The 26,328-nt window shown below is 53.1% G+C and overlaps 1 protein-coding gene across 2 annotated transcripts; it reads right to left on the bottom strand.

Annotated features, from left to right (window-relative positions):
• Positions 1-361: 361 nt before the first annotated feature.
• On the bottom strand, positions 362-26,047 carry TNS4 (tensin 4). 2 transcript variants are annotated; one of them, XM_010388511.2, is made up of 13 exons: positions 25,900-26,047; positions 20,570-21,103; positions 13,154-13,577; positions 11,920-12,344; positions 9,795-9,881; positions 9,356-9,481; positions 7,152-7,244; positions 6,957-7,034; positions 5,194-5,262; positions 4,193-4,361; positions 3,099-3,167; positions 2,826-2,852; positions 362-2,219 (listed from the first exon to the last, which is right to left on the bottom strand). In XM_010388511.2, the coding sequence occupies exons 2-13, from the start codon at positions 21,006-21,008 to the stop codon at positions 2,078-2,080; spliced, it is 2,148 nt and encodes a 715-aa protein (XP_010386813.2). In that variant the 5' UTR covers positions 21,009-21,103; positions 25,900-26,047; the 3' UTR covers positions 362-2,077. The 2 variants fall into 2 exon arrangements, with proteins under 2 accessions (XP_010386813.2, XP_030780002.1); XM_030924142.1 differs by lacking the exon at positions 25,900-26,047 and adding an exon at positions 22,218-22,270.
• Between the last annotated feature and the right edge of the window lie 281 nt (positions 26,048-26,328).

Here is a 26,328-nt window from a genome sequence, read left to right on the forward strand (position 1 = left end):
GCCCGCCTCTCCTTGCCTCTCAGTGGGGGCTGAGTGAGACCTTGGAATCCAGCAGGGGCACCATACACACTCACTCTGGGCCCCGGGAAATCACAGTCCTCCTGTTTCCCCGGCAGAGCGGCAGGAAAGGGGTGATGAAGAAAGAAGAACAAGCGTGTTGGGCGTGTGGGGGACACAGAGTGGTTTAAGCAATGGTTTACGAAGTGGAAGCCTGCTGAGCCTGTAGTGCCGTGGCCAGGAGCATGGGAGGAAGTGTGGCACACCTGGTCTCCCCTAAGACATAGCCACGCCCTCCCAAGTCAGGCCCCCTTCTCTGTTCAGGTCTCCATCTCCGAGGGCACAGCCCTGACTGCCTCAGAACTTACTGTTTTGCAAAGACAAACACTTTATTTTTTATGATAGGAGCTGTAGTGGAGTATATGGGGGCCTCTGTCAGCCCCCAGGCTGGGACTGGGCCCTGTGACCTTGAGAACCTCATCTCACATTCTGCAGACTTTGGCGGCAGGGCAGTGCTCGACCACCGGCTGGGTGGGCTGGTCTCAGCCTCTCCCGCAGGCCCAGGGCTGAAATCATAACCATCAGGCCCAACCTTGGCCAAAGATAATGCAGCTTTGGCAGGGCTGGCCGCTGGGAGGGGGCAGGCACTTGCTCCTCGTAGAGGAAGAGTGGGCTTCTTCCCTGACCCTCCCTTCCACCCCGGTAGTGTGGTTTCCTTACGAACTCAGGCCTGCGGGAGAAATGGTTCCAGCTTCTGGAGGCTGGGTGGGGGTCGGGGTGGGAAAGAGCCCAGCTCCTCCAAGCCTCTTAGGGAAGTGGCCTCCTTGCATTCTTGACTCTCTGCTGCCCCCGTGTGGCTGTGAGGTTGGTTGAAGCCACATAGCAGTAGAGGGGCGTGTGTGTGTGTGTGTGTGTGTGTGTGTGTGTGTACGTGTTGGAGCGTGGGTTGGGGGAGGGCTCAGAAAGACAGGAGCTGAGGCAGAATCACAGAGAGATTGCCCTTATCTCTAGTCCCACCGCCTAATATGCAGCATTAGGGCAGCTACGATACCAGCTTTGGAATACCCGCCTATCAAGAAATGGAAAGAAGCTGGGCGCGGTGGCTCGTGCCTGTAATCCCAGCACTTTGGGAGGCCAAAGCAGGTGGGTTACCTGAGGTCAGGAGTTCAAGACCAGCCTGACCAACATGGTGAAACCCCGTCTCTACTAAAAATACAAAATTAGCCGGGTGAGTGGCACATGCCTGTAATCCCAGCTACTCGGGAGCCTGAGGCAGGAGAATTGCTTGAACCTGGGAGGTGGAGGTTGCAGTGAGCCTAGATCGCACCACTGCAGTCCAGCCTGGGTGACAATGAGACTCCGTCTCAAAAAAAAAAAGAAGTGGAAAGAAAAGATGGGGTGATACTCATCTGCAAGGGGGTGCAGGACAGCTGGGTCTCCTCTGACCAAGGGGGCAAGTTCCCTCTGCTGAGCTGCCCAAAATACCATACCCAGCTTGGCCTGCAGCATCCTGGCTGGATGGACCCAAAAAGCCACCCAGAAAGTGGGAAAAGGAACAGAGGAACAGATATGGAAGGAAATAGTCTATCCATTCCCGTTTTGTAGTCAATTCTTGACCATCACTGGCTGCAAGCCAGATACCCCGTGGGTCACTGCCAGGCACCTGCTGTCTGCCATGAAACAGGGGCTGCAGGTCTTTTGCTCAGCCTATTGTGTTGGCAGAGCCCAGGTCGATGGGGTCAGAGGGTCCTTGGAGGTTATTTTCATGCAGGGGTCTTCAGATGTGGGCATGCTTCAGAATCATGGAGGAGGGTGTTCAAATGCCCACCAGCATCTGAGAACAGCTGATCTTGTCTATTGGTCTCCTTCTGTGGTTGAGGAAACTGAGGCCTGGGGGGTCTGGATGATGGTGACTGCTGAAGGCCACAGCAGGTTCAAGGGTGTCAACTTTATGCCAATCCCCCTAGTCCCACAGATTGGTCTGTCGATATGGCCACAAGACACACCCATTCAGGGGGTGGAGGGAGGCTCCTTGGTGAGTCCCTAGAGGTGTTGGGAAGGTGCACAGGCAGTCTCTCCCCTACATCCTTTCGGCATCTTGCAGCAGAGCAGTCACCAGGCTGATGACCTGCGAGGCTGGCTGGACCGTGTCATACTCCGCAAATAGGTGGCACACGTTCTCCTGAGGCTCTGTCTGGCTCTTGGCCACAAACCCAAAAATCCTGGTGGGGGAGGGCAATCTGAGTGAGGGGTGGGACCCAGGGAGGCATCAGGCTGGTGGGAATGGGGTGGTGGGAGGCCCTCAGCCTGCACCTCATTCCTCCCTGCCCCTCCCTTAGCCAATTGGCTCTAGCACCTCCTTAAGATGGGGCTCCCTGAGGAAGAAGATGCCTCTCCTGTCAGACTGGGAGATTTCCAAGTTCAAGCTCTGGGTTTCGTTTGTTTTGAGTGGGGGCTCCTTGAGGACAGGACCTGTGCATTCCCCATTAGAGTGGAAGCTCCCTGAGGGCAAAGATGCATCTTGATCATCAGACTGGGACATTCCAATAGCTTGAGGCTCCCTGAAGTTAGAGCCTGTACCTCTTGCAGAAGATTGAGGACTCCCAGGCTCATGTCACCCCTATCAGCCCAGAGGCTCTGAGGGCAGTGAAAGTCTTTCCCATTAGATGCGAGCTCCCTGAGGACCAGGGCCTGTGCCCTCATCAACACCTTGGACTATTAAAGTCAGAATGGGGCCTCTTTCCTTCTCTAGTTCCCTCCCCATGTTGGGTTTGGGACCCTGAGGCAGGGACCCCTCTTTGGTAACAGAGTAGACAGGAAGGCCTTACCAGGAGGGCTTGCAGTACTTCTGCCACCTGTAGGAAAAGAACATGATACCGAGTAATGAGGCTTTGCTCCATGCCACAGGACCCTGAAGGAGCAGCAGGACTGGCCAGCTGTGTCCCCGCCCCACCACACCCCACCCTACCCTAATCCTGTCACCCTGACCCCTTGAGGTTCACAGGCTCCCTCTGGGATCCCAGTCCCAGAGTCGGCGGGACACCTTGGTGGGCAGCTGGGCCCTGGACGGCCTTCTTAGTTTGGCCCAGCCTTGAACTTACTTCCGTTGCTCAGGGTCCATACCACAGAAGCGGAGGGTAGTGAGGGGGTAATGGCGCCGGAAAAACACCCTAGCAGGAGGTGAGGAGAGAAGGGAAGTGATGAGAACCTGTCCCAGTGTCACCCTGCCTCCAGCATCTCTTGTTCTCCCCAAGCGCAGGTGCCCTGTCCTCCAAGAAGTCTCTGGGTTAGACCTCGGCGACCGCTACGGCTTTTCCCACTGGGGGGTCCTGGTGCCCTGCTCCTGCCTCTCTCCTCTCATGGGACTTGTCTGCCTGTGTCTTACACTCTGGGGTTTTGTTTCATACCCCTACCATGCCATTTAACTTTTTTTTTGGCCCCTAACTTTTTGAGGACACGAATTACATCTTGGTCATCTCTTGTTTCTCCTGTGAAGTGCTCAGCCCTGGATCAGGCTCCTGTTAGACTGTGAGATCCCGAGCCTGGGGAAGGAACGATCTCATTCCTCTCTGGGTCCCAGTGGTCAGCCAGAGTCTGGCCTAGGGAAGATGTTCCATCAATGGGTGCAGACATAATCAGCACCCATGAATACTAGTTAACTCCATTTTCCTTCTTTTTTTTTTTTTTGAGGTGGTGTTTCACTCTGTCACCCAGGCTGGAGTGCAGTGGGGCGATCTCAGCTCACTGCACCCTCCACCTCCTGGGTTCAAGCGATTCTCCTGCCTCAGCCTCCCAAGTAGCTGGGATTACAAGTGTGTGCCACCACACCCAGCTACTTTTGTATAGTTAGTAGAGACGAGGTTTCACCATGTTGACCAGGCTGGTCTCGAACTCCTGACCTCAGGTGATCCACCCGCCTTGGCCTCCCAAATTGCTGGGATCACAGGCATGAACTACCACGCCCGGCCCCTGTTAACTCCATTTTCATCAGTCACGATGAACTGGGGCTTTGGCAGTGGATTGAGGCCTGGAGGAGGCAGGGAAGTTGCCTGGAGTCACTCAGCACATCACTGGCCCCGCTGGGTCATCCAGGACCCTGAACTCAACCTTCATCCCTGATCCGCGACTGTCTCAGCTATCCCCTCCAGCTCTACGCCACCAGCCCCGAAGCCCTAGGGCAAGGGAAGGCCCTTACTTCCTCTGGACATCCGTCAGGGTGATGCCCTGCTCTGTGACTTTGAAGTGGACCACGGTGGGCGTGGGGAGGACGTCCCTCTCAAAGGTGGTGGAGACGGCCTTCTGCACGGCCAGGGCTCCGGTCAGGGTCTCCACGCTCACTGAGCTCAGGTACAGGGTGTGGCAGCCTGTGGGAGGCAGACACTGTGCTGGGGCCACTGACCCAGGCCCAGGGAAGGGGGTGAGTCTCCTGTTCAGGAATCCAGTGGAGGTTCTCTTAGAGCCACCCAACAGGAAGTGGGTGTGTGGGTGATCACAGTCTGAGGCCAACCCCAGAGGGCTTTGAGATCTTCTGGGGCTTTGCATCGCCCTGGCCCCTGGCCCTCCAGCATGGGGCAGGGGAGGGGAAGTTGCCATGTGCGTAGGGGTGCCCAGGAAAACATCCTTCTGTCCACACTTAACGACTGCCCTCCTCCCCACACCTCTACCCTCAAGGTCTTAGTTCATTGGCGACAGTAGGGACAGAAGACAAGAATGGGGAGGGAAGCCGTTCGTGCTTAGGGCATACATAGAGCAGGAGCTGTCACTGAGACAAGTGCCGATGTGTGCTGGCCTCTGGGAGTGTGGGTCAGGGACCTTTCCCCTGGTGAAGGCTCGAGGACTCAGACCTGACACCCCATAGAGGATCTCAAACCTGCAAACACCTCCAGGGCAGTTTCCTCAGACCCAGAGAGACTCTAGCACGTGTGCACGTGCCCGTGTGTGTGCAGGAGAGACTGTAAGTTCTGCCACCCCACCACCCCCAACCCCACCCCACTTCCCTGCTGGCCTCTCATCTTGTTTTACAGGGGTGGCGGGGTGGTGGGGGTGGCACGTTGTTAAAGATGCACAAACGAAGCTGAGGTGGGAAACACGTGTGGGCCTGTGCGTGTGTGCGTGCATGCGTGTGTGTGGGCAGGGTCGGGAGGTGCCCTCTTGGGGCACAGCCAAGCTTGGCGTCTCCCGTCCTGTACCACTCACCTGCAGATTTCCTCTGGCAGGAGGCTGGGCTGTCTGTAGAGTCCGAGGCACCATCTGCACCTCCCAGTTCTGAGCCAAGTCAAAGAAACAGGCCCCCCAAAGGGGCGAGGGTGAAGTGAATGGACCCCTCTCACAGGAACAGGCCTCATGAATCCCTTTGAAGATCTCCCACCTCCACCCCCATCTCCAGGAAGTGACTCAAACCAGGTGTGATTACCGTAATTAGGCAAACAGGCCACTTTGGGCTCCCTAAATGCTTAGTTTGCAACCCTTTTGATCTCTTCTTCCCCTCCTCGCCCCCCTGCCTCTTAGATGGCTGCCATGATCTTGTCCTCACAGGCCCCTGACCTCCTCACTTCTTTTGGACCCTGTCCCAACCCCTGACCTGTCTTTGCAGAAAGCAAGGAGGCTCTCACCAACGCTCCTCTAGGACTCCCCTGCGTCAATGCCCTTCTCGAGCTTCTCCTGCATACCCCTGAGATGATCTATTCCATCTGAGCTGTCCCCCTACCTAGCTGTACGCTCTGGATAGGGCATGCTGATCTGAGTTCAAGGTCTGACTCTGAGGGCCTTTGGGCAAATTACTTAACATCTAGAACCGAATCCTTCCCTTCCCTTCCCTTTCCTTCCTTTCTCTTTCTTTCTTTCTTTCTTTCTTTTTTTTTTTGATGAAGTCTCGCTCTGTTGCCCATGCTAGAGTGCAGTCGCGCGATCTTGGCTCACTGCAACCTCTGCCTCCCGGGCTCAAGTGATTCTCCTGCCTCAGCCTCCCAAGTAGCTGGGATTACAGGCACCTACCACCACGTCCGGCTAATTTTTTGTATTTTTAGTAGAGACGGAGTTTCACCATGTTGGTCAGGCTGGTCTTGAACTCCTGACCTCAAGTGATCCACCTGCCTTGGCCTCCCAAAGTGCTGGGATTACAGGTGTGAGTCACCGCGCCCAGCCCTTATTTTCTTATCTGTGAAATGGGGATGATAACAGCAAAGTCTGCTTCACAAGCTTGTAGTGAAGCATGAATGGGTGAGTGAGTGCTCAAATATTAGACCCAGAAAGAGAAAACTCTCCAAACTATTTGATTTAGGCTCTTTCATCCTCTCAAAGCAGGCTGCTATTTATCCAACATCCATTCTATGCCAGGCATTGCGCTAAGAGCCTTGCCTGAGCTGTCTCATTTAGTCCGCACAGCAATCCTATAAGTAGGTACCATGATGATTGTCCCCATTTTATAGATGAGGAAACTGAGGCTCAGAGAGGTCAACATTATCAAATTTTCACAGCTAGGAGGTGGAGATGTTCACCGACTCCAGTACACGCAGTTTTAACCGGGACACTAAAATAATCCACCAACAAGGTAGAAATGAACCCCATTTCGGCCGGGCGCGGTGGCTCAAGCCTGTAATCCCAGCACTTTGGGAGGCTGAGACGGGCGGATCACGAGGTCAGGAGATCGAGACCATCCTGGCTAACCCGGTGAAACCCCGTCTCTACTAAAAAATACAAAAAACTAGCCGGGCGAGGTGGCGGGCGCCTGTAGTCCCAGCTACTGGGGAGGCTGAGGCAGGAGAATGGCGTAAACCCGGGAGGCGGATCTTGCAGTGAGCTGAGATCCGGCCACTGCACCACTGCACTCCAGCCTGGGCGACAGAGCGAGACTCCGTCTCAAAAAAAAAAAAAAAAAAAAAAAAAGAAATGAACCCCATTTCTAGTGGGAACAAACAGGTCCCCCACCTTGGCATTCCCTCTTTGGGGCCCAGACCCACCTCTCTGCGGGATGGTGAGTTTGCAGGGCAGGGCCAGGGCCATGATGGAATGCTGGCACACGAAGGCAGAGAGGCTCCCTGAAAGGAAGCAAGCAGCCCAGCATGAGTAGAGCTTCCCTAGCCCACCCCACAGTTCAGAAGAGAGACTTCGCTGGTCCCCCATCCCTGGGGAGCCTGGAGGCTGGGGAATCTCACCAAAGTAGGGCTCCTCATCAGCTCCTTTGAGATGCACTCCTTTGGCAGAAGACTCGATGAGGAAGTGTCGAATAAGGTCATTGCTGTCCTCGCCTGGATAGAGAAAGAAGAAAGTGCATTCCGATAGAATTCCACCTTGTGGCTGGGCGCAGTGGCTCACGCCTATAATCCCAGCACTTTGGGGGGCTGAGGCGGGTGGATCACTTGAGGGCAGGAGTTCGAGATCAGCCTGACTGACGTGGTAAAACCCCATCTCTATTAAAGATTAAAAAAAAAAAAAAAACGCCAGGCGTGGTTCACATGCCTGTAGTCCCAGCTACTTGGGAGGCTGAGGCAGGAGAATCGCTTGAACCTGGGAGGCAGAGGTTGCAGTGAGCCAAGATTGTGTCACTGCACTCCAGCCTGGGTGACAGAGTGAGATTCCGTCTCACCGGAAAAAAAAAAATGCCACCTTGATCATCCCCCTGCCTCTCACTCCCACAGAGGAGGTGCCAACACATCTGCTCGATGACTCCAGCCACACCCTCTTCAGGAAACCTTTCTCTTCTTCTTCTTTTTTTGGGGGTGGGGTGGGGAAACCTTTCTGTTGATTTTTTTTGTTGTTGTTAGACATTGTCCTGCTCTGTCTCTCAGGCTGGAAGTGCAGTGGCGTGATCTTAGCTTATGTGCCTCAATCTCCTGGGCTTAAGGAATCCTCCCACCTCAGCTTCCTGAGTAGCTGGGACTACAGGCCTCATCACGTCTGGCTAATTCTTCTGTAGAGACAAGGTCTCACTGTTTTGCTCAGGCTGGTCTCAAACTCCTGAGCTCAAGCGATTCTCCTGCCTGGGCCTCTCAAAATGTTGGGATTACAGGTGTGAGACACAGAGAGGCCTAGGGAATTTTTCTTTTCTTTTCTTTTCTTTTTTTTAGACAGGGTCTCATTCTTTGGTCCAGGCAGGAGTGCAGTGGTGTGATCATGGCTCACTGCAGCCTCCAAGACCTCCTGGGTTCAAGCGATTCTCCTGCTTCAGCCTCCCAAGTACCTGGGACTACAGGTGTGCTCCACCACACCTGGGTAATTTTTGTAGAGACAGGGTTTTGCTATGTTGCTCAAGCTGGTCTCAGACTCCTGGGTTCAAGCAATCATCCTGCCTCGGTCTCCCAAAGTGCTGGGATTACTGGCGTGAGCCACTTCTGTGCCTGGCAAGGACACTTCTTAATTATTGTTTAGATAAATGTTGACTCTTTGCTCTGGTTTCTGTCTCCCCCTGCCCACCAGGTCATCTTTGCTGGAGCCACGCTGGCCCCGGGCGTGGCGGGGGGCGGGGGGCTGGGGGAGGTGAACAATGATCTTCTGACTCCTTTCCACCAATCCACAGCGTCCTCCTCAGTCTGGGTTCATTGCCTCTTGCAAGGCGTCCTTTATAAGCAACACCCTCCTCAGAGGTCACTTTCTTATTGTGACAGTGAGGCATACTGTCAAGAACACAAGGCTGGGTGTTTCATCCTCCCTTTATCACTTAATTGCTCTGGGGTCATTAAGTAACTCTGGGAGCCTCTGTTACCTCATCCATTAAATAAGAAGGTACAATCCTGGGGTTTGAGTGAGGCCTATGACCCTATGACCCAGGTACCTTGTATTGTAATCATGTTTTCGTCTGTCTCCCTGGTGAGGTGGCGTCTGATTCTGATTCCTCTGTATCCCTGCTGCCCCCACACAGTGCCTGGTGTGTGGTGGATGCCCCATGGATGTTTGCCATCAAATGAGCGTGGGAGACCACAGGAAAGCATGTGGTAAGAGCTGTCACACACACGTGTGCTGAGCTAATACACACACGTGGTAAGCTATCACCTGTGAGATAAGCTAGCTACGCGTGTAATCACACATTAGGTTCCCTGGAAATGAATCCAGTTTGACTTCAAAGAGAGCAGCCTAGAGGGGGCTGGGACCCTCCTCCTTCTCTCCCACCAGGAGGAAAAAGCAGGGAACTGGGGGCGGGGCTCGGGAAGGCAGAAGCACTTAGGCTTGCTGTGAAAGGCATTTTTCAGGGTGCCTTGGGGCTGGAGGGCATTGGAGAGAATACTGGAGTGGACACTTCTCCTAGGTGCCGTTTTAAGACTGGTGCCATGTCACTCTGAAAGCCAGTGCCAGAGCCAGGACTGGAAGCTACCACACCCCGCTGCCTCAGTGAGATCTTGAGTGAGCAGAGACAGATGCATACCTGGTCGATTCTGGGCAGATGGGGGAACCTCCTGGACCTTCAGGGCCAGGCCGAAGGAGCCTCGGTATGAAGAGCTGTCCCTTATGACAAAAGCCCCTGGCTCCTCCTTCCTCAGCAGCTCGATTGCTGGAACAATCCTTGAGTCAGAGATGGACACCGCCCCACCTGGACACCCTCTGTCCCCCGCCCCATAGGGTCTTCACAGAGCAGATGTTACAGAGTCACCTTTTGTCCCCAGGAAGTTCTTTCTACTGTCAAATCTCCACCATTCTTGCTGTGGTTCCTACTTCCTTGGGAGGTCATGAGGTCAGCAGGACATCCCTGTCCCCTGCTTCCCTGGACCCACTATTTGCCATTCCTTAACTGTAACCCAGGGCCCTGCCTGATGCGAAGTGCAAGACCCAGATCCGATTCTGGGGTCGCTCATGCTTCCTTTTACCTTGCTCTCGGGTGATGTTTGGCTTAAACCAGTATTTAGATGTGTCCATCACGAACTTCATGGTGGGCTGCATGTCCCTGGTGGGACCTGGAGACAGACAGAGAAGGGGGACCCTGTAGGCTGGACAGATGGGAGCTGAGGGATGTTCACCAGAGAAGGCTGGAGACCCTTCCCTATTCTATTGCTCCAAGGTCTCATTCAACCACCATCCCAGACCCTAACTCCATTGTATCTCCAAACTGCCTACGAGAGGGAAAATCAAACAGAAGGATGCCAGGGTTTGGTGCATCTAGAACTCAGAAGTGCCCTTGTATCCTTGGTAATGAATAAAAAAATGAATAGATACAACCTTAGCTTAAGGAGAAATGGTTTCTCAAATCTAGTGTTGAGTCCCCTGGTGAGGACTGAAATAAGAGATAAACAAGGAATTCTCAGATGCTTCATGTTTGATATCACATTCTCCTCCGTCTTCATAATCCTAAGAATTCCTTAGGGGAATATTCAGCTTGGAAAAGAAAATGGCAGAAAACACGAAGGAGAGGAAAATAGCAGATCTGGGCAGAAAAACATGCCCCTGGGAGGTGGGAGGCTGCGTCTTGACTCTGATATGGGATAACCGAAGCTCAGAGGGAACCAAGTGGACTAAACAACTTCTGAGGGTCTTTAATGTTCCAGTAGCCTATGAAATTAAAATGAATTTTGTTTTGAGAATATTTTGCAGAATTTGAGAAGATCTGGGGGTACAGTTAGTGATATTATGGGACCAAAGCAGGATGGGAATATCACTAGGCTAAGTAAATGTACTCTTTGAGATGCCAAAATGGCCATTTCTCTGGGTCCCCAAGGCAGAGAGCAGTAGCTGTCAACCTTGGCGGCTTGAAAAGGAGTGTTGTGACCAGTTACTCTCAAGTAACTCATTAAAAAAAAGTACTGAAATCTGCAAATGATTTGTGCTAGGAAAGCGATCAGGGCAGAGGCAAAGGCATGCTGGAAGTGTCATTTTCTCCTGCTTGCCTCCACATGGCTTTGTGAGTGGGAGTGAGCAGTGGGCTATAGTAAACATTTCTCCCCCACTCTCCCAGAGTTGCCTTGATGCCTGTGAATGTCATGGCCAAGGGAGGGCTGAGAAGCCCCCCAGTGGCCGAGGGAGGGGGAACAGGGGGTTGGCAGGGGACTCTGCTCATGGGAAAGGCATCCAGAGGGTGTTAGAGCTTAGCTTCTGTGTTTACTGCTGTAGGTTCTGGTTGATTTTGTTCTCCTTGGACGCCTGTGGTCTCAGACTCCGGGAAGGAGGGTGTTTGCTGTTTTGTGGTTTTCAGCTGTCTGAACTGGAATGCATTGTCTCTGTTGCCCCATCCACCCCTTCTGTGTTCTCGTCATCCATGAACGTCAGAGTCAGAACTGACTCGCCCTCTTGCTCTCCTTGAGTTAGTCATCAAGCACATCCTGAGGGTCGCCTGGCTCTGTCCTCTCTCCTCCACCCCCACTGCCCCACCCCGGTTCAGGCCCCTGCTATTCGTTGAGCTGCCAGGGTGATCCATTGAGTGTGCACCTCTGACTCCATCACTTTCCTGTGTGAGGCTCACTGATGGTACCTTATTGCTTAAAAGGCAAATTCTATTTTTTTTTTTTTTTAGTTTGGCATTTAAGGCCTTTCACAATCTGGCTTCAAATTACTCTCAATGACTTGAACCTGCACCCAACATTCCGACATTTCCTGAACATGCCATGTGCTTCCACACCTTCCCGACTGTGGACCCCCTGCTCTCTCTGCTGGGAAAGCCTTTCCTCTCCTTCTCTGACCACAAACTTCTGATCCACTTCACAGATCCAGCTCGGATGTCGCTTCCTCTGTTCTCCAGACTGAAAGAATCATTCCTTCTACTTTGGCCCATATGATTGAGAATATCTCTTTACCTCCACATTTATCCTACCCTACCGTGAGGATTTGTGTTTGTCTTTCTAAACTGTGTCCCTTTGTGTGTCCTCGCTACCTGGCATAGTACCAGACACACAATAGTTGCTCAATAAATGTGTTGACTGGCTGTTGCAGAAACCCACTGGCACTTTGTCTATTCCCCCAAGCCAAACCTTACATTGCTTGAAATATTGGTTTACAACGTACCCTCTGGGCATGTGGTGAAGGAGGCATCTGACAGGGTCTGGCTGTGGCTCCTGGTGGCTGGACAGGGGTTGCTGGGAGAAGCAGCTCCAGGTCGAACAGAGCTCTGGTGTCCTGGGCTCCGCTGGGGTGGAGAAGACCCTAGTTCTGGGCAGCCGTTGATCAGCACAATGGGTATGTCCACCATGGAGTTGGTGATGGATGGGGGGCAGCTGCTGGCATGTTCTTTGGCCAGTGGTGGACAGTGGGGTGCTCTGGGTTGGCCCATGGTTAGGGTAGGGTTTCTGGGAGCCTGGAAGTCACTGGGTCTCGTACACGGGGACACTGAGCCAAGGCTGTGGAGGCTGGAGGAAGAGCTGGCTGGACTTTCCAAGGATTTGGAAGATGACTGATGACCGGAGTTGCTGGAGTGCAGGAGGGACTGACTGCTGCAGCAGGAGAGTCAGACAGGTTGTTAGGTCAGTAGGTGGCTCAGGGGCTATAGCCAGGCTCTGGATCTGGTGATCTGGGTTCCTGTGGCTTTGGCTAAATAGAACACTGCATACCCTACCCCGTACAGCCCACAGCAAAGTGCACCCCCACCTAATCCTACCCCCACCTAAGGGATGGTAAGGATACAGAAATGTCCCTGGATGGTAGGGTCTTTGGTCATTTAAAGTAGCCGATGAGCTGACCCCTGCAGGCTTTGGGCATAGGCTGGCCCCCATTCCGTCTGCCTTCCCAGCCAGGTCATTCTGACTGAGCTGTCAGATCAGGATCTCCCCAGGCCCCCATGACTCCCAGGAGCCCTGCAGATGGGCTGGACCTACGCTGGACCACAACGTGGCTGATGCAGAGGGAACTCCCCAGCTGCAGGAGCAGGCCAGCTTCACATCCAGCCAGACTTCTCCCTGAGCTCAGAGGCCTGTGCCAGTGGGCATGGCTGTGGAATCCCCAGCCTCTGTGCCAGGGACTGCCTTGGCCAGTGGCTTTGGAGGTGGAGTGGGAAGCAGAGTCCTGTGGTTCGGTCTTCCTGGGGCAGAATGGGTGTGCATGTGCCTGCAGTTCTACTGTGAGGTCTATAGATAATTGACCTGGGATGATTGTAAGCGATGCCCAGGCAGGGCATTCCCTTTTGGTTTTGGTGCATGCCCAGATTTTGCTTAGAGTAGGGTGCCTTTCAATGATTTTAGGGGATGTGTGCGTGTGTGTGCCTGTGTGTGTATGTGTGTGCAATGTTAGAAGCTACAGAACCTACCTTCCAAACATGTAGCTGACATCAGACGCTGGGCTGGCTGACAGCATGGAGATCCTGCTGCCCCGCTGTGGGGCCAGGCCTCCCAGTCGCTTCTCTAGTCTTGGAGAAGCCACCAGTGGGGAGCCCAAGCCATGGGGGCTTGAGGCTTTGCTCCCCATGCAAGGGATTGAGATACTGGGGGAATTTGGGGGTTGAGGGGAGAGACCCTCTGAGGGGGGCAGAGGGCGCTGGTGCCCCCTGCCCTGGTTCCCAGAGAAGATGAGGCTCTCACTGCTGCTTCGTGTCTCTCGGGGGACATCTCTGGAAAGGAAGAGGCCACCACTGCGAGGGGAGCCGAAGGGTGGGGTGACAGAGGGGCTGGAGCAGCGTTGGGGGCCATCATGACACCTTGATCTGGCGGAGGTCACCTCGATGTACTTTATGTCTTTGGGGGAGAAAAGCAGAGCATTGGTGAAACACAGGAGCCTGGACTCATAGAACAGAAAGGCTGGAAGTGTCCTCAAGGCCATTCTGTCCCCTCTTTTATAGAGATGAGGAAACTAAGGCCTAGAGAGGAGAGCCCAACTCCACCTTCAGGACCCAATTCCAAAGTCACCCTTCCTGTGACAACTTCCCTTGGGTGAGGAGATGCAGTAGAGGACCGAGGCCTTGGAATGAGACAGACCCAGGCTTCAGATCTGGCTCTGCTACTTATTCTCTGAGCGAGTTTGGCCAAAAGACTTCACCACCCAGGGCCTCAGTTTCCACACCTGTAAAGTGGGGCAACTGCATCCAGCCTCTTGTTGTTACAGAAAGGATGAAGTGAAACTTGTGTAGGCAGCACAGCACTGTTCTTGGCACAGAGCAGGTGCTTAAAAATTGGGCAACCCTCTCCTTTGTCTGTGCCCTTTTCCTAGCTTGAAATGGCCACTTGATGGGTTGTGCCAGTGACACTTTATGATGCCTCTGCTACTCAGGGTGTGTGAAAGTGGTTTCTCTGAGGCTGGGCGCGGTGGCTCACATCTGGAATCCCAGCACTTTGGGAGGCCGAGGCCGGTGGATCACCTGAGGTCAGCAGTTCAAGACCAGCCTGGCCAACATGGCGAACCCCATCTCTACCAAAACTACAAAAATTAGCTGGGCGCCTGTAATCCCAGCTACTTGGGAGGCTGAGCACGAGAATCGCTTGAACCGGGGAGGCAGAGGTTGCAGTGAGCCAAGATTGTGCCACTGCACTCCAGCCTGGGTGACAAGAGTGAAACTCCATGTCCAAAAAAAAAAAAAACCAAAGTGATTTTTCTGTACCTGCAATGAAAGCAGGGATTCTCAAGCTTGGTTACACACTAGACTCACCCCAGGCTGTGCCTCGTGCCAATTAGATTAAACTCTCAAGGGTGTTAACCCAGGCCTCAGTTTTGTTTGTTTTCCCGTTTTTCAGGTGAGTGTAGTAGACCATGAATGGCCCAGCAGGACCGTATCACCTGGGCTCCACCCCTACGGAAACATAATCTGCATTTTAGCGAGGCCACCCAGGGCATGTGAATATGCAGTGGAGTTTGAGAACACTGCTTTCGAGCAGGCACTCCCTGAGCGCAGGGCTTGCTGCATTCTTGAGCTATGGATCTCCCGGGGGATCGTAACTGGTACACAGGGATCACCCAACACACCCCAGGCTGCCGACTCGCTCCAGCGCTCTTTCCACTCCCCGGTCGGGGCACCCGGGACTCTTGGGATTCTGAGGCCTTGTTCCTCTCCCGAGGTCAGCCTTGGAGTGGGCTGCTCTGCGGTTCTCCCTATGGTGAGGATGAACACCCTTCCTCCTGACCTGGGGGAGGGGAATTGTCCTTGGTGTTGTTCCAGCAAAGCTGGAGGAAGGTGGGGGTTAATGAGCTGCTCTTTTCTGAAGAGTGTGAGTCTTGCCTCTGGCTTCCTGGCATGGAGGCTGGGGAAATTGGGGAGAACGTGCACCCTCAGCTCCCACCTGCCTGGGGCCCTGGCACATGTACTGTTCCTCCCCATTATGACTGTGGAGCCCCAGCCTGCCCCAGCCCGCTCCAGGGTAGGGCCATCTGGCCCTGCTCACGGTTACTGCCTCTGTCTGAGCCTGCTTGGGCCACATGGAGGGGGTGGGGAGTTACATCAGATGAGCAAGGGCTGGCAGCTGACCGGGCCTTGCTGCTCAGCGGGTGGAGGAAGAGCCTGGCTTTGTAGCAAAACAAACCTGGGGGTGAGTCCTGGCTTTGCTGCTTCTCAGCCAAGGGCATTGTGTAACTTTCCGACCCTCTCTGAGCCTCTGTTTCCTTATCTGCAAAGTGAGGATCTGAAACCAGTCTTCCAAGGTTGTGATGAGGATGAAATACAATAGCCTGGAGCCTGGCCCATGGTGAGGCTGGAGAGAGGAGCATTTCCTACCTGCCTGCTTTTTGGGGGCAGTACTGGCCAAATGGAGCCCTCTTTCTGGCTAAGGTTGGGGATCTCTCTGCTTAGAAAGATGACTGCAAGGTGAGACTCTTTGGGGGACTGTATTGTGGGCTCCAGAAGAAAAGAGGTCTTGGAATGGGCTGGATTCTTCTGGAAGGCTGGAAAGCACAACTTTAATTTTTATAGAACTTTATAGTGTTTATACCCATAATCTCCTCTGAACCTCGTAACAGCCCTTGAGCAGGGCAGGCATTTTTTACAGAGGAGGAAACTGAGGCTTGGAGAAGAGTGGGGATGGAGCTAACACTTAGTATACAATGATGTTTCATAGAGACTGGTCTTTATTGAGTGCACTGTGCCAGGACCACTACGAACACATTGCTTATATTAGCTCTTTTAACCCTCGTGACAACTCTATTGAAGTAGGGAATGTTATTAACGCCCATATAACAGATGGGAAATCTGGAAGGCTCAGAAAGGTGAAGTGAGTTATCCGATGCTGCACAGCCAGGGAGTGTTGCTAAGCTCTGTTTAGGGACTGCTTCTTCCAGGATGAGCCCTGCTCCAAGGCCTTGCCCCGTGAGAAGGTGCTTGGCTGCTTTGGGAAGGGTCTCTTGGCCTGGTGAAGCTCTGGGCTCCCTACTCACTGGGTCATCTAAACATCCACCAGGGACCTTGCTGGGGGGCGCTGAGTAAGGAGAGTGGGAGGGGAGGGAGGAGCCCCGTGCTCACCTCCCGTGGCTGTCCCAAGGTGGGTGTAGCTGGGGGAGTGGGGCTGGGGGCCTCCACCCATCACAGGGGTGCAGTCGCTGTTTACTGGCCTGTGGGGCAAGTCTGAGCAGTGCTGGGTGGGTGCCGGCACCAGCCCCAGGCAGGCGGTTGAGTGGAGGGAGGGCATGTAGGTGAAGGGTGGAGAGACAGTTATTAAACCCTCTTCACTTGGGCTGGTAAACAGCTTTGTCTGGCAGAAATTGCTGAAATTTGAAAGTGGGGGCCTGTTCCAAAGATGGGGTGAGGGACATTGGAGAGGATAAAGGAAGGGATATGGTGTTTGCTTCTAGGAAGCACATTCCCTGGGGGCCCCCAGGACAAGTTTAAAGGAAGGCAGGAGCAGGGAACCTGGGGAAGGTTTGTGAAGCGCCCAGGAGGTTGGGTCTCAGAAGAGGAGCCTGCAGGCTGCCTCCAACCTGATGGATTCTGTGATACCCCAGAGGGCAGAAGACTAGACTTTAGAAAGAGAGAAAGGACAGTGGCCTATGGAGCCCAGAAGGCTGGGATTTGAGGCCTGACCTGTCTCTCCTTGGCTGTGTGACTGTGAGCCATCACATACCCACCCTGAGCCTCAGTTTCCTCATCTGTAAAAGGAGGTTTCCACTATTTCCTTCAAAAGCCAGACACACTGGGATCATGGATTACATGAACTCTTTTTTTTTTTTTTTTTTTTTTTTTTGAGACAGGGTCTCACTCTTGCCCAGGCTGGACTGCAGTGGCAGGATCTTGGCTCACTGCAGCCTCCACCTCCCAGGCTAAAGTGATTCTTCCACCTCATCCTCCCAAGTAGATGGGATGACAGGTTCGTGCCATCACATCCAACTAATTTTTGTATTTTTAGTAGAGACGGGTTTTCGCCATGTTGGCCAGGCTGGTACATGGAATAGTTTTTTTTTTTTTTTTTTAAAGTCTGGGCTGGGTGATACGGCTCACGTCTGTAATCCCAAAACTTTGGGAAGCTGAGGAAGGAGGATCACTTGAGGTAGGCTGGGCAACATGGCGAGACTCTGTCTCTACAAAAAGTTTAAAGATTACTGGGTTGGCAAGGTGTGGTGGCTCACACCTGTAATACCAGCACTTTGGGAGGCCAAGGTGGGCGAATCACTGAGGTGGGCGAGGTCAAGAGTTCAAGACCAGCCTGGCCAACATGGTGAAACCCCGTCTCTACTAAAAATACAAAAAAATTAGCTGGGCATGGTGGTGGGCACCTGTAATCCCTGCTATTCGGGAGTCTGAGGTATGAGAATCGCTTGAACCCTGGGAGGCAGAGACTCCATCACCCACCAAAAAAAAAAAAAAAAAAAACAGCCGGGCGTGGTGACATGTGCCTGTAGTCCCAACTACTGGGGATGCTGAGGTGGGAGGATTGCTTGAGCCCAGGCATTGAAGGCTGCAGTGAGCTACGATCACACCACTGCACTCCAGCCAGGGCAACACAACGAGACCCTGTCTCAAAAAAATATGTGTATATATAATAGGGGAAATGTCAATATAGAATTGCCAATGTTTAATTTTAAAATTGTCCACGTTAGGACAAAGAGGAACAGTAAACATCTCCTAGCACGGGAATGTCAGAGTGTCTTTCCTTGAACAGCCCAAAAGTAGGAAGGAGGAGATTGTAAAATGGCAGGGGATCCTCCACTCTGAACACATTTAGAGGTAAGAGAACTCACCACAACGCTCAGAGCTGTACGCTGCCATGGGCCAGTGAGAGCTTTGTCACCAGCAGTAGGGTCTGCGGGGAGGATTTTGGGCGCAGGTGCCTGCTATTCTTAGTGATGGTGGAGAACTTCTCAATGGGGAGCTGACCTGGCTGGGCTGTCTTAGGAGGCAGTGAACGCCCAGGCATTGCAGGTGTCCAGGCAGAGGTTAGAGGAAGGTATTTTTTTTTCTTCTCCATCAGAAGGGGCCAGGGCAGTGAGGCAGCTTCCTCAGGACCTTCTGGCCACTGCCTGCCTTACATTCCCTGTTCCCCAGAGTTGGGTGGACACACGTTCACAATGGCATGTGGTGCCCAGGGCATCTGTGGATGTGGACCCATGCCATCAGCCCTAAGCTGATCATGAGCCCCTTCCGTGGAGGAAGGGCCCAGTTGTTACCAACCCTCACCCAACATGTGTGGACGTTCCACAGGGACTGGTTTTGCCCCACCTGGCCTTGGATATGTGGAACTCCTGTCCTGGGGCATGAATGGTAAAACCCTGGGCTTACTCCTGCCAGCAGTAATTAGGCCCAAGACGCCTTTCCTGCAGTGACATGCCCATGACTGGCCTTAAGAAACAGGAAGACCCTTGAGGGACAGTTTCTTTAACAGGCCTGGCAGGCAATGCTTGGCGAAAGGGAGCAGAGCAGGCAGGAGCCCAGGAGCCCAGGAACCCGGGGTGCCAGAGGGCGTGGGTGCTGGGCTGGCCTCCACCTCAGAGCCCAAACCTACCCTGGGGCTAGCCCGACGTACAACCCCAATGTTTAATAAAAACAGCTACGATTTAGAATAGCGTATAGTGTGCCAGGATTTGTGATAAGCAGCCAACAAATGTAATTTCTTTCAATCCCCGTAACACCCTTTGAGGTAAGAACTCTCGTTATCTCCATTTCTCAGATGAGGAATCCGTGACACAAAGCGGTGAAGCAAGCAGCTTGTGAAAGCTCTGCCTGACGCCAGCCATTAGGCTAGACTGGCTCCTTACTCAACCCCAGCAACCCCAGCTTTCTCATTTGCGAAACGGAGATAAAATATTCAGACGAGCTCATGCCTGTAATCCCAGCACTTTGGGAGGGCAAGGTGGGTGGATCACTTGAGCTCAGGAGTTCGAGGCCAGTCTGGCCAACATGGTGAAACCCTGTCTCTACTGAAAATACAAAAATTAGCTGGGCCTGGTGGCAGGTGCCTGTAATCCCAGCTACTGGGGAGGCTGAGGCAGGAGAATTGCTTGAACCCGGGAGGCGGAGGTTGGAGTGAGCGGAGATCGTGCTGTTGCACTCCAGCCTGGGTGACAGCGAGACTCCATTGAAAAAAAAAATCAGCTCAGGGAGTGGATTGAGAGGATTGAAGATTCCACATAAAGTGCTCAACATAGTGCCTGATGTATAATATGTGTCCAGTAAGTGGAATATCTTATGGCTCCTATCTCTAATCCTAATCATGCACCCCCTCATCCTTGCTGGTAGCTTAAAGCCTTGGAGGTCTCAGTCTTCCAACCTGTCTAATACACCTGCTCCTTGACCCTCATCAAGAGCTTATTTGAAACTCTTTGTTCAGGAAACTGAAGCCAGATGTAGGAATTTCCAGGTTCCTTTGGACTCGGTGGTGCCCTGGAATTGGCTTGTATCGGCTGGTTAAGAGCTGATTGTTAAATTTTCAGGATTTTGTCCAGCTGGTTACTAAACCCAGCCATTGAGTTAATTACATTATGTACACTTACAATGAAATAACTTCCATTAAAGACAAAGGTAATAAATACTCAAAATTCGTCACATCCCAATTATTTTACAATGTCTCCCCACCCTCCTTATTATTGTCTGTGCTCTCAGGGTTATTGATCATCTGTTGTGTCGGTGTGGTGGCAAGGCTGTGTAACAGCCTGCTACTGCACGTGTCTCCAGCTCCTCGTTCAGTGACATCATGTTGGTAGCTTGCAATTGGCCAGAGTGGGAGAATTTACACTGTGGAAATGGGCAGAAGCTTCAAATCAGCTCCCTCTGCCCCTGCTCCCCAACCAGGGAGCCAGGGGAACATTCACCAGCATACCACTGCTTGAACACTACTGGGTCCTTATCCTACCATTTCCAGTGTGGGCCTCTCTGGAAAGATACCCCTCTAAACAAGGACAGAGGTCCAGATAGCAATCCTACCAACATTTCGGGGAGGGGGGCCCAGGTGAGGCTCTGAAGTGAGACACCCTAGGACAGTGGGGGTCAGGGATCCACATTTACTGAGCTCTTCTTTGTGGGCTCGGTACTGCACAAAACACTTTCTATAGAAGCTTATTTGAGTCCTCATAAAATCATAGAAAATTGGTATCTATCACTTTCCAAACTCAGGAAGCAAATAGAATTGGCTAGTGAGGGAAACTTGTATTTATCCCTTTTGTGTAGCATAGAAAACAGAGGGGTTAGTAACTTGGTTAGGTTTGCACAGCATCTCCCAACAGGACAGGGTCCCCTTCTCTGTACATAGGAAAGTCCTTCTTCCTCATAAGGTCTGGCACCAAACCCTGCTCCTAGTACTGTGCCCCAAATCCTTACCCAAGGCTTCAGGTTCCTCCTTCTTTCTCACTGACATGGTGCTCTGGGCCGGCTCAGCCTGGGGGCCCCCAGTCCCTTGGGGAAGCAGCTGGAAGGTGGGGTCCAGTTCCAGGATCATCTGATTGAGGCTCTCCAGTGAGAAGTCAATGTAGGAGTCAAGGTCTTCCGGGGTTCCCAAGGCCTGCTCGCCAGGGGACGGCAGGAAGCAGGTGGCTTTGGCCTCCGCCTGTGGGGCTTGCTGGAGTCGGTCAGGGGGCCCCATGCAGGGCATGGGGGCCATCAGGGCCTGGGCTCCCCAGCCTTCCGTGGTGTAGTAAGAACACTGGGGCGGCAGGCTGGGGCTGGGTGCTGGGTGCAGGGTCCTCCTGGGCTCGTCACAAGGTGCCAAGCTGACAGCATGGCCTCCTGCCAGCAGTGGGCTGGACATCACCTGGGACATGGTGGGGATGGTGACCTCTGCAGTTTACCTCTGGTTTTCAACCAGCCTCACTGACATCCCAGAGATCTCACTTGCCAACCAGAAGCTCCCAGGACCTGAAAGAGTCCAAGAGTGGGAATGGAGTAACTTCTGTAGGTTAAGTCCTTCCTCCCCACCCTCCATACAAGGGCTAATTTATTCATTCATTTAAAAGCATGGATGCTGGAGCCAGACTACCTGGGTTTGCAGCCTGGCTCCACCACCTACTAGCTGTATAACCTTGAGCAAGCTAATTGACTTCTCTATGCCTCAGTTCCCTTGTCTATAAAACAAGTTAATATTTGTAATGTGCTTAGAACAGTGCCTGGCACAAAACAAGCCCATTATGTAAGTGATCTTTTTTTTTTTTTTTTTTTTGAGACGGAGTCTCGCTCTGTCACCCAGGCTGGAGTACAGTGGCCGGATCTCAGCTCACTGCAAGATCCGCCTCCTGGGTTCACGCCATTCTCCTGCCTCAGCCTCCCGAGTAGCTGGGACTACAGGCGCCCGCCACCTCGCCCGGCTAGTTTTTTGTATTTTTTAGTAGAGACGGGGTTTCACCGTGTTAGCCAGGATGGTCTCGATCTCCTGACCTCGTGATCCGCCCGTCTCGGCCTCCCAAAGTGCTGGGATTACAGGCTTGAGCCACCGCGCCCGGCGTAAGTGATCATTAAATAAAGTAGCTGTTTACTGAATATCTACTACATCCCAGGTGTGTTTATTAAGTAAATACTACCTAATGTTGACTGAGTAATTATCCACATAAGCGCTGGTATTTTTACATAAAGCCTTTAAAAATCCTCATAACAGTAGGTACTATTATCCCATTTTACAGGGAGAGAACTGAGGCACAGAGAGGTAGGTAACTTGCCCAAGGGTCACACCGCTAACAAGTGTCAGAGAAGGACTGGGCCCCCGGCTGCCTAATGTCCAAGTGCTTGCACTTAGGCCAGTTGGTGAAACAGACAAGTAAGCCAGCAAACAACTGTAAGCAGTGTCACGAGGAGGAGAGGAGGGACAGTGGACTTTCCTAGTTTAGTGGGGAGGTTAGGGAGGCCTTCCTGGAGGAAGGAACATGCAAAGGGAGATAAGCAGGAAAAGCAAGAGGTAGCTGTGCAAGATGGGTAGAGATAAGGAGGCAGAGAGGAAGGTTTAAAGTAGAGGGGATGGGCTGGGCGTGATGGCTCACACCTGTAATCCCAGCACTTTGGGAGTCTGAGGTGGGCTGATCCCTTGAGGTCAGGAGTTCAAGTCCAGCCTGGCGAACATGGTGAAACCCCATCTCTACTAAAAATATAGAAATTAGCTGGCATGATGGCACGTGCCTGTAATTCCAGCTACTCAGGAGGCTGGGGCAGGAGGATTGCTTGAAGCTGGGAGGCAGAGGTTACAGTGAGCCGAGATAGAGCCAATGCACTGCAGCCTGGGCGACAGAGCGAGACTCTGTCTCTAAATAAACAAACATTAAATAACTACATAAATAAAACAAATAAATAAATAAATAGAGGGGACCATTTGTGCAAAAGTCTGGCCAGCAGGGAAACTCACAAGACACTATTGAGCACCTGAGTAACAGGGCACCTGGGGTGGGTAGAGGAGATGGGGCGGGGGAGGCAGGCTGGCCAGATCCTTCAGGGCCTTGCAGGCTGGGCTCAGGACTGCCAGCTCAACCCTGAGGGGCAACGGGGAGCCTCTGAAAAGTTTTGAGCTGGGGAGTGACATCATCAGATGATGTTCATTTCCTTAGGGCTCATTTGGGAAAGAGATGTCCCAACCTCCTCATTTTCCTGTCTGTGAAAAGTCTTTTCCATTGTCTAACCTTAATGCCACATGCTAGTTTCTTGTAGGTGGGGCTTGGTAAGGAGGTAAGAGGTTCCGGGACTGAGGCTGCCAAGAAAACTGTACAGAGCTGCAATGTGCTGGTTGCACTCCCATTGTGTGCTCTGAGCTTTGCTGCCTGTCCCCAGCCCCCACCAACAGCCCCCGACTCTCTTTCTTCTCATTGCCAAGACGCCTCCTTTACGTCCTGCTTTGGAGTCAGACCTTAGCACTGGAAAAGGTATCTGCGACTAGCCTGGGAGAAGAGAAAATGGACTCAGGGATCCGAAGATTTAGATTTGACTTCTAGCTCAAATAGCTCCTTATGGTATGACTCTGACCCTGAGTTTCCTCATCTGTGAGATGGTAGTGAGAATTCCTGCCCTGCACCCTCCCAGAGAGTTATGGCACCAGTGAGGTGCTCCTTGTGAAGGTAGTTAGGCAATTCTAAATAGTACTTAGAAAGAAGGACTTACAGTGTATAACAGCCTCATTAACAGTAGCTTCCATTTATTGAGCGCTGACCATGTGCCAGGTAGTTTACAGACGAGTTACATTTGGGAACTCAATCCTCTCACAGCTCTAGGAAGTACTGCACCCTATTGTCAGTCCTCTTGATTTTTTTTCTTGAGACAGGGTCTCGCTCTGTTGCCCAGGCTAGAGTACAGTGGCACAGTCATGGCTCACTGCAGCCTTGATCTCCTGCGGCTCAAGCGATTCTACCCTTCCGAGTGGCTGGGACTACAGGCGTGTGCCCTACACCCCGCAAATTTTTTGTAGCAAGAGGGTCTCACTTTGTTGCCCAGGCTGGTCTTGAACTCCTGGGCTCGAGTGCTCCTCTTTCCTCAGCCTCCCAAAGTGCTAAGATTACAGGTGTGAGCTGCTGTGCCTGGCCTTATTTATTTTGAGTTATCAGTCCATTTTACAGATGAAGATAGTGAGACTCAGAGAGGTCAAGAAACACGCTTCACATCCAGAAAAATGGTGGAGCTGGGATTCAAACCCAGGTGTGGGATTTTGGAATCTTAATTCCTTATGCCACATGGAATTCAAGTGCAGAGGGACACCTGGGATCTAGAGAGGGGGCGTGATTGGCTGAAGGTCGCACAGGATTCATGAGAAAAACCAGGCCCCCTGCCCCTCTCCCGCCTCCCCACACCCCCGCGGCTCCGGTAGGTCTGATGCCAGACTTTTCCTTGGCCAGGTCCTGCAGGGGGCGGGGCATCCCGGGCACAGGAAGCTTTCTATAAATGGAAGTGGAAGGGAGCCGGCCTCTGCGCTCCCGCCCTCCCGGGACAGCTGAGGACACAGAGCCGGAACCGCGGCTTTTTCCACACAGGCTCCAAGTGGACTGGGTTTGTTGGGACAGGAGTTTTCTGGCTGTGTCCTGCAGAGGAGGCTGGGGCTGCTGACTTTGCAGAGCTCAAGGAGGGCTGAGTGTCCCCTTGCGACCAGGATCCAGGATACCTGCTTACTAATTTGGACGCAGCTTTTGTGCCACCCTGGGCAAGCGTCCTTTCCTCTCTGGGCAGACCTCAGTTGTCCCATCCGAATGATGGGGATATGATCATAACAGACACCAAACACCTTGCATTTTCTCAGCAGTTCTCTGACGAGGGTGCTGTTGCTGCAGGGCTGGAGAGGTTGAGCAATTTGCCCAAGGTCATACAACCCGAACTGTGAATTGGGGTTTAAACCCAGGTGGTCTTCCTCCAGGGTCCCACACTTTTAGCCTCTGCTGCTGCTTCACGTATTTAAGAACCCTGTCCAACACTGTCCCTTCTGGGATTCTGGAACTGAGAGGGACGGACCTGGAGCTGAGCAAAGGGCAGGTAGCCCCTAAGCTCCTCTTCAGCCTCCCCTCACTTTTAAGGCTCCACCTTGCCCTTGGATGTCCCAGGGCACCTGTGCCTTTCGTGGCCCCGCACACTCCTCTAACTTGCTCTTTCTTGGTGGAAGTGGTGAGGAGAGTCCCTGGGCCCGGGGCTCTGTGTGGTTGGGATGCACGGGGCAGGGGCAAGGAGGGCTCCAGCCACCTCTGCCCTGTTTGTGGGTGCCCCTCTCCGGCTCCCACTTCTGATTCTGACTCAGATCTCTTTCTTTGTTCCCAAGGACTCTGGGGAGTCCTGGCACCTTGGCAAATCCCCTCTTCCGTGTCATTGCCAACCTCTTCTCCTGACTTACTCTCTCCCTACGAGCCTGGGTCAGTAAAGGGGCAAGGGTAAAAGCCTGAGTCTCCCCCAAAGCACTTTGCCTGATTAGCCCAATCTCCACTGCACCCCATATTTTTGAAAACTGTCTCTCGATCTTCCCATCCCTCCCACCCAGACCCGGTGACGCAGGACGTGGACTGCGGGCAGAGACTACAGGACCAGTGAAGGCCAGCCGCCCCACCTCCCATTCCTGCCTACCTCTGAAGGGCCCAGAGGGCTCCCAGAGTGCTGGGAGGCAGGAGGCCTGGATGCTGTGTCTAGTCCCTTTCCATGACCTCAGGCAAGCCTCTTCTCCCTGGCCCTCAGCTCTCTCATCTATTCACCGAGGGGCACAGTTTTAGTTCCCTTAAAGTGCTGAACTCTGCGGTCTGTGATCCCGAAACCATCTCATCTCATCCACATCCTCCACCCCATTTCTCCCAACCTTCACTCTGAGCCCGAGAAGTGGAGAAGCTGAGGACAAAAGGTTAAATGAGGCTGGGCTCACGCCTGTAATTCCAGCACTTTGGGAGGCTAAGGTGGGAGTATCACCTGAGGTCAGGAGTTCGAGACCAGCCTGGCCAACATGGTGAAACCCCATCTCTACTAAACATAAGAAAATTAGCCGGGCATGGTGGCACACACTTGTAATCCTAGGTACTTGGGAGGCTGGGGCAGGAGAATTGCTTGAACCCTGGAGGCAGATGTTGGCAGTGAGCCAAGATGGTGCCACTGCACTCCTGCCTGGGCGACAGAGCAAGACTCCGTCTCAAAAAAAGAAAAAAAAAATTAAGTGGTTAAATGAGTCAGGGCTGGCAAAGGTGCTCAGTGTTCCTCTCTTCTTAAAGAATAAAGGCACCTACCTGGTGTCCATGGGTGGGCAGACTGTTGCGTTCACTACTGGCTCCTGGGACCAAGACGACTCAGAGTCCAGGTGAAGAGTCATGAGAGGCGCCAGTTCACCTCCAGACCTGCCTTAAGAGCAGCTTGCCCGCCCTCTCTCCTCCCCTCTGGGCGGGCCCTGCACGTGGCCCTGACAGCAGTAGGCCCCACCCCTGCTGGGTCCAATGAGCTCAGGTAGGGCTGGCACAGGCAGCAGGAAGGGAAGCACTGGGTGGTGGGTTTTGGGGCCGGGTGTGTGTGAGGGGCTCCCAAGTTCCTGCTTGGCCTTCTCGTGGCACCACATGGCCAGGGAGTCCTTGCTTGGACAGGGCATTGCTAGGATCAAGGTGTGCAGTGGGCACTCCTCGGGTGCTGGCTGGGGCAGAGGACATGGGTTGGCAGAACTGGCA

The sequence above is a fragment of the Rhinopithecus roxellana genome, chromosome 19, assembly GCF_007565055.1.
Source record: "Rhinopithecus roxellana isolate Shanxi Qingling chromosome 19, ASM756505v1, whole genome shotgun sequence".
Lineage (NCBI taxonomy): Eukaryota > Metazoa > Chordata > Mammalia > Primates > Cercopithecidae > Rhinopithecus > Rhinopithecus roxellana.

Bases quoted from the DNA above. Each gene is read 5' to 3' on its own strand.
- TNS4 (XM_010388511.2), bottom strand. From the start codon at position 21,008: ATGTCCCAGGTGATGTCCAGCCCACTGCTGGCAGGAGGCCATGCTGTC. The intron at 7,245-9,355 runs GTATGCATCTGT...TTCTCTATCCAG, and splicing joins ATCTGCCCAGAATCGACCAG to GCGAGGACAGCAATGACCTT. The intron at 5,263-6,956 runs GTGGGTCTGGGC...GACTTGGCTCAG, and splicing joins ACTCACCATCCCGCAGAGAG to AACTGGGAGGTGCAGATGGT.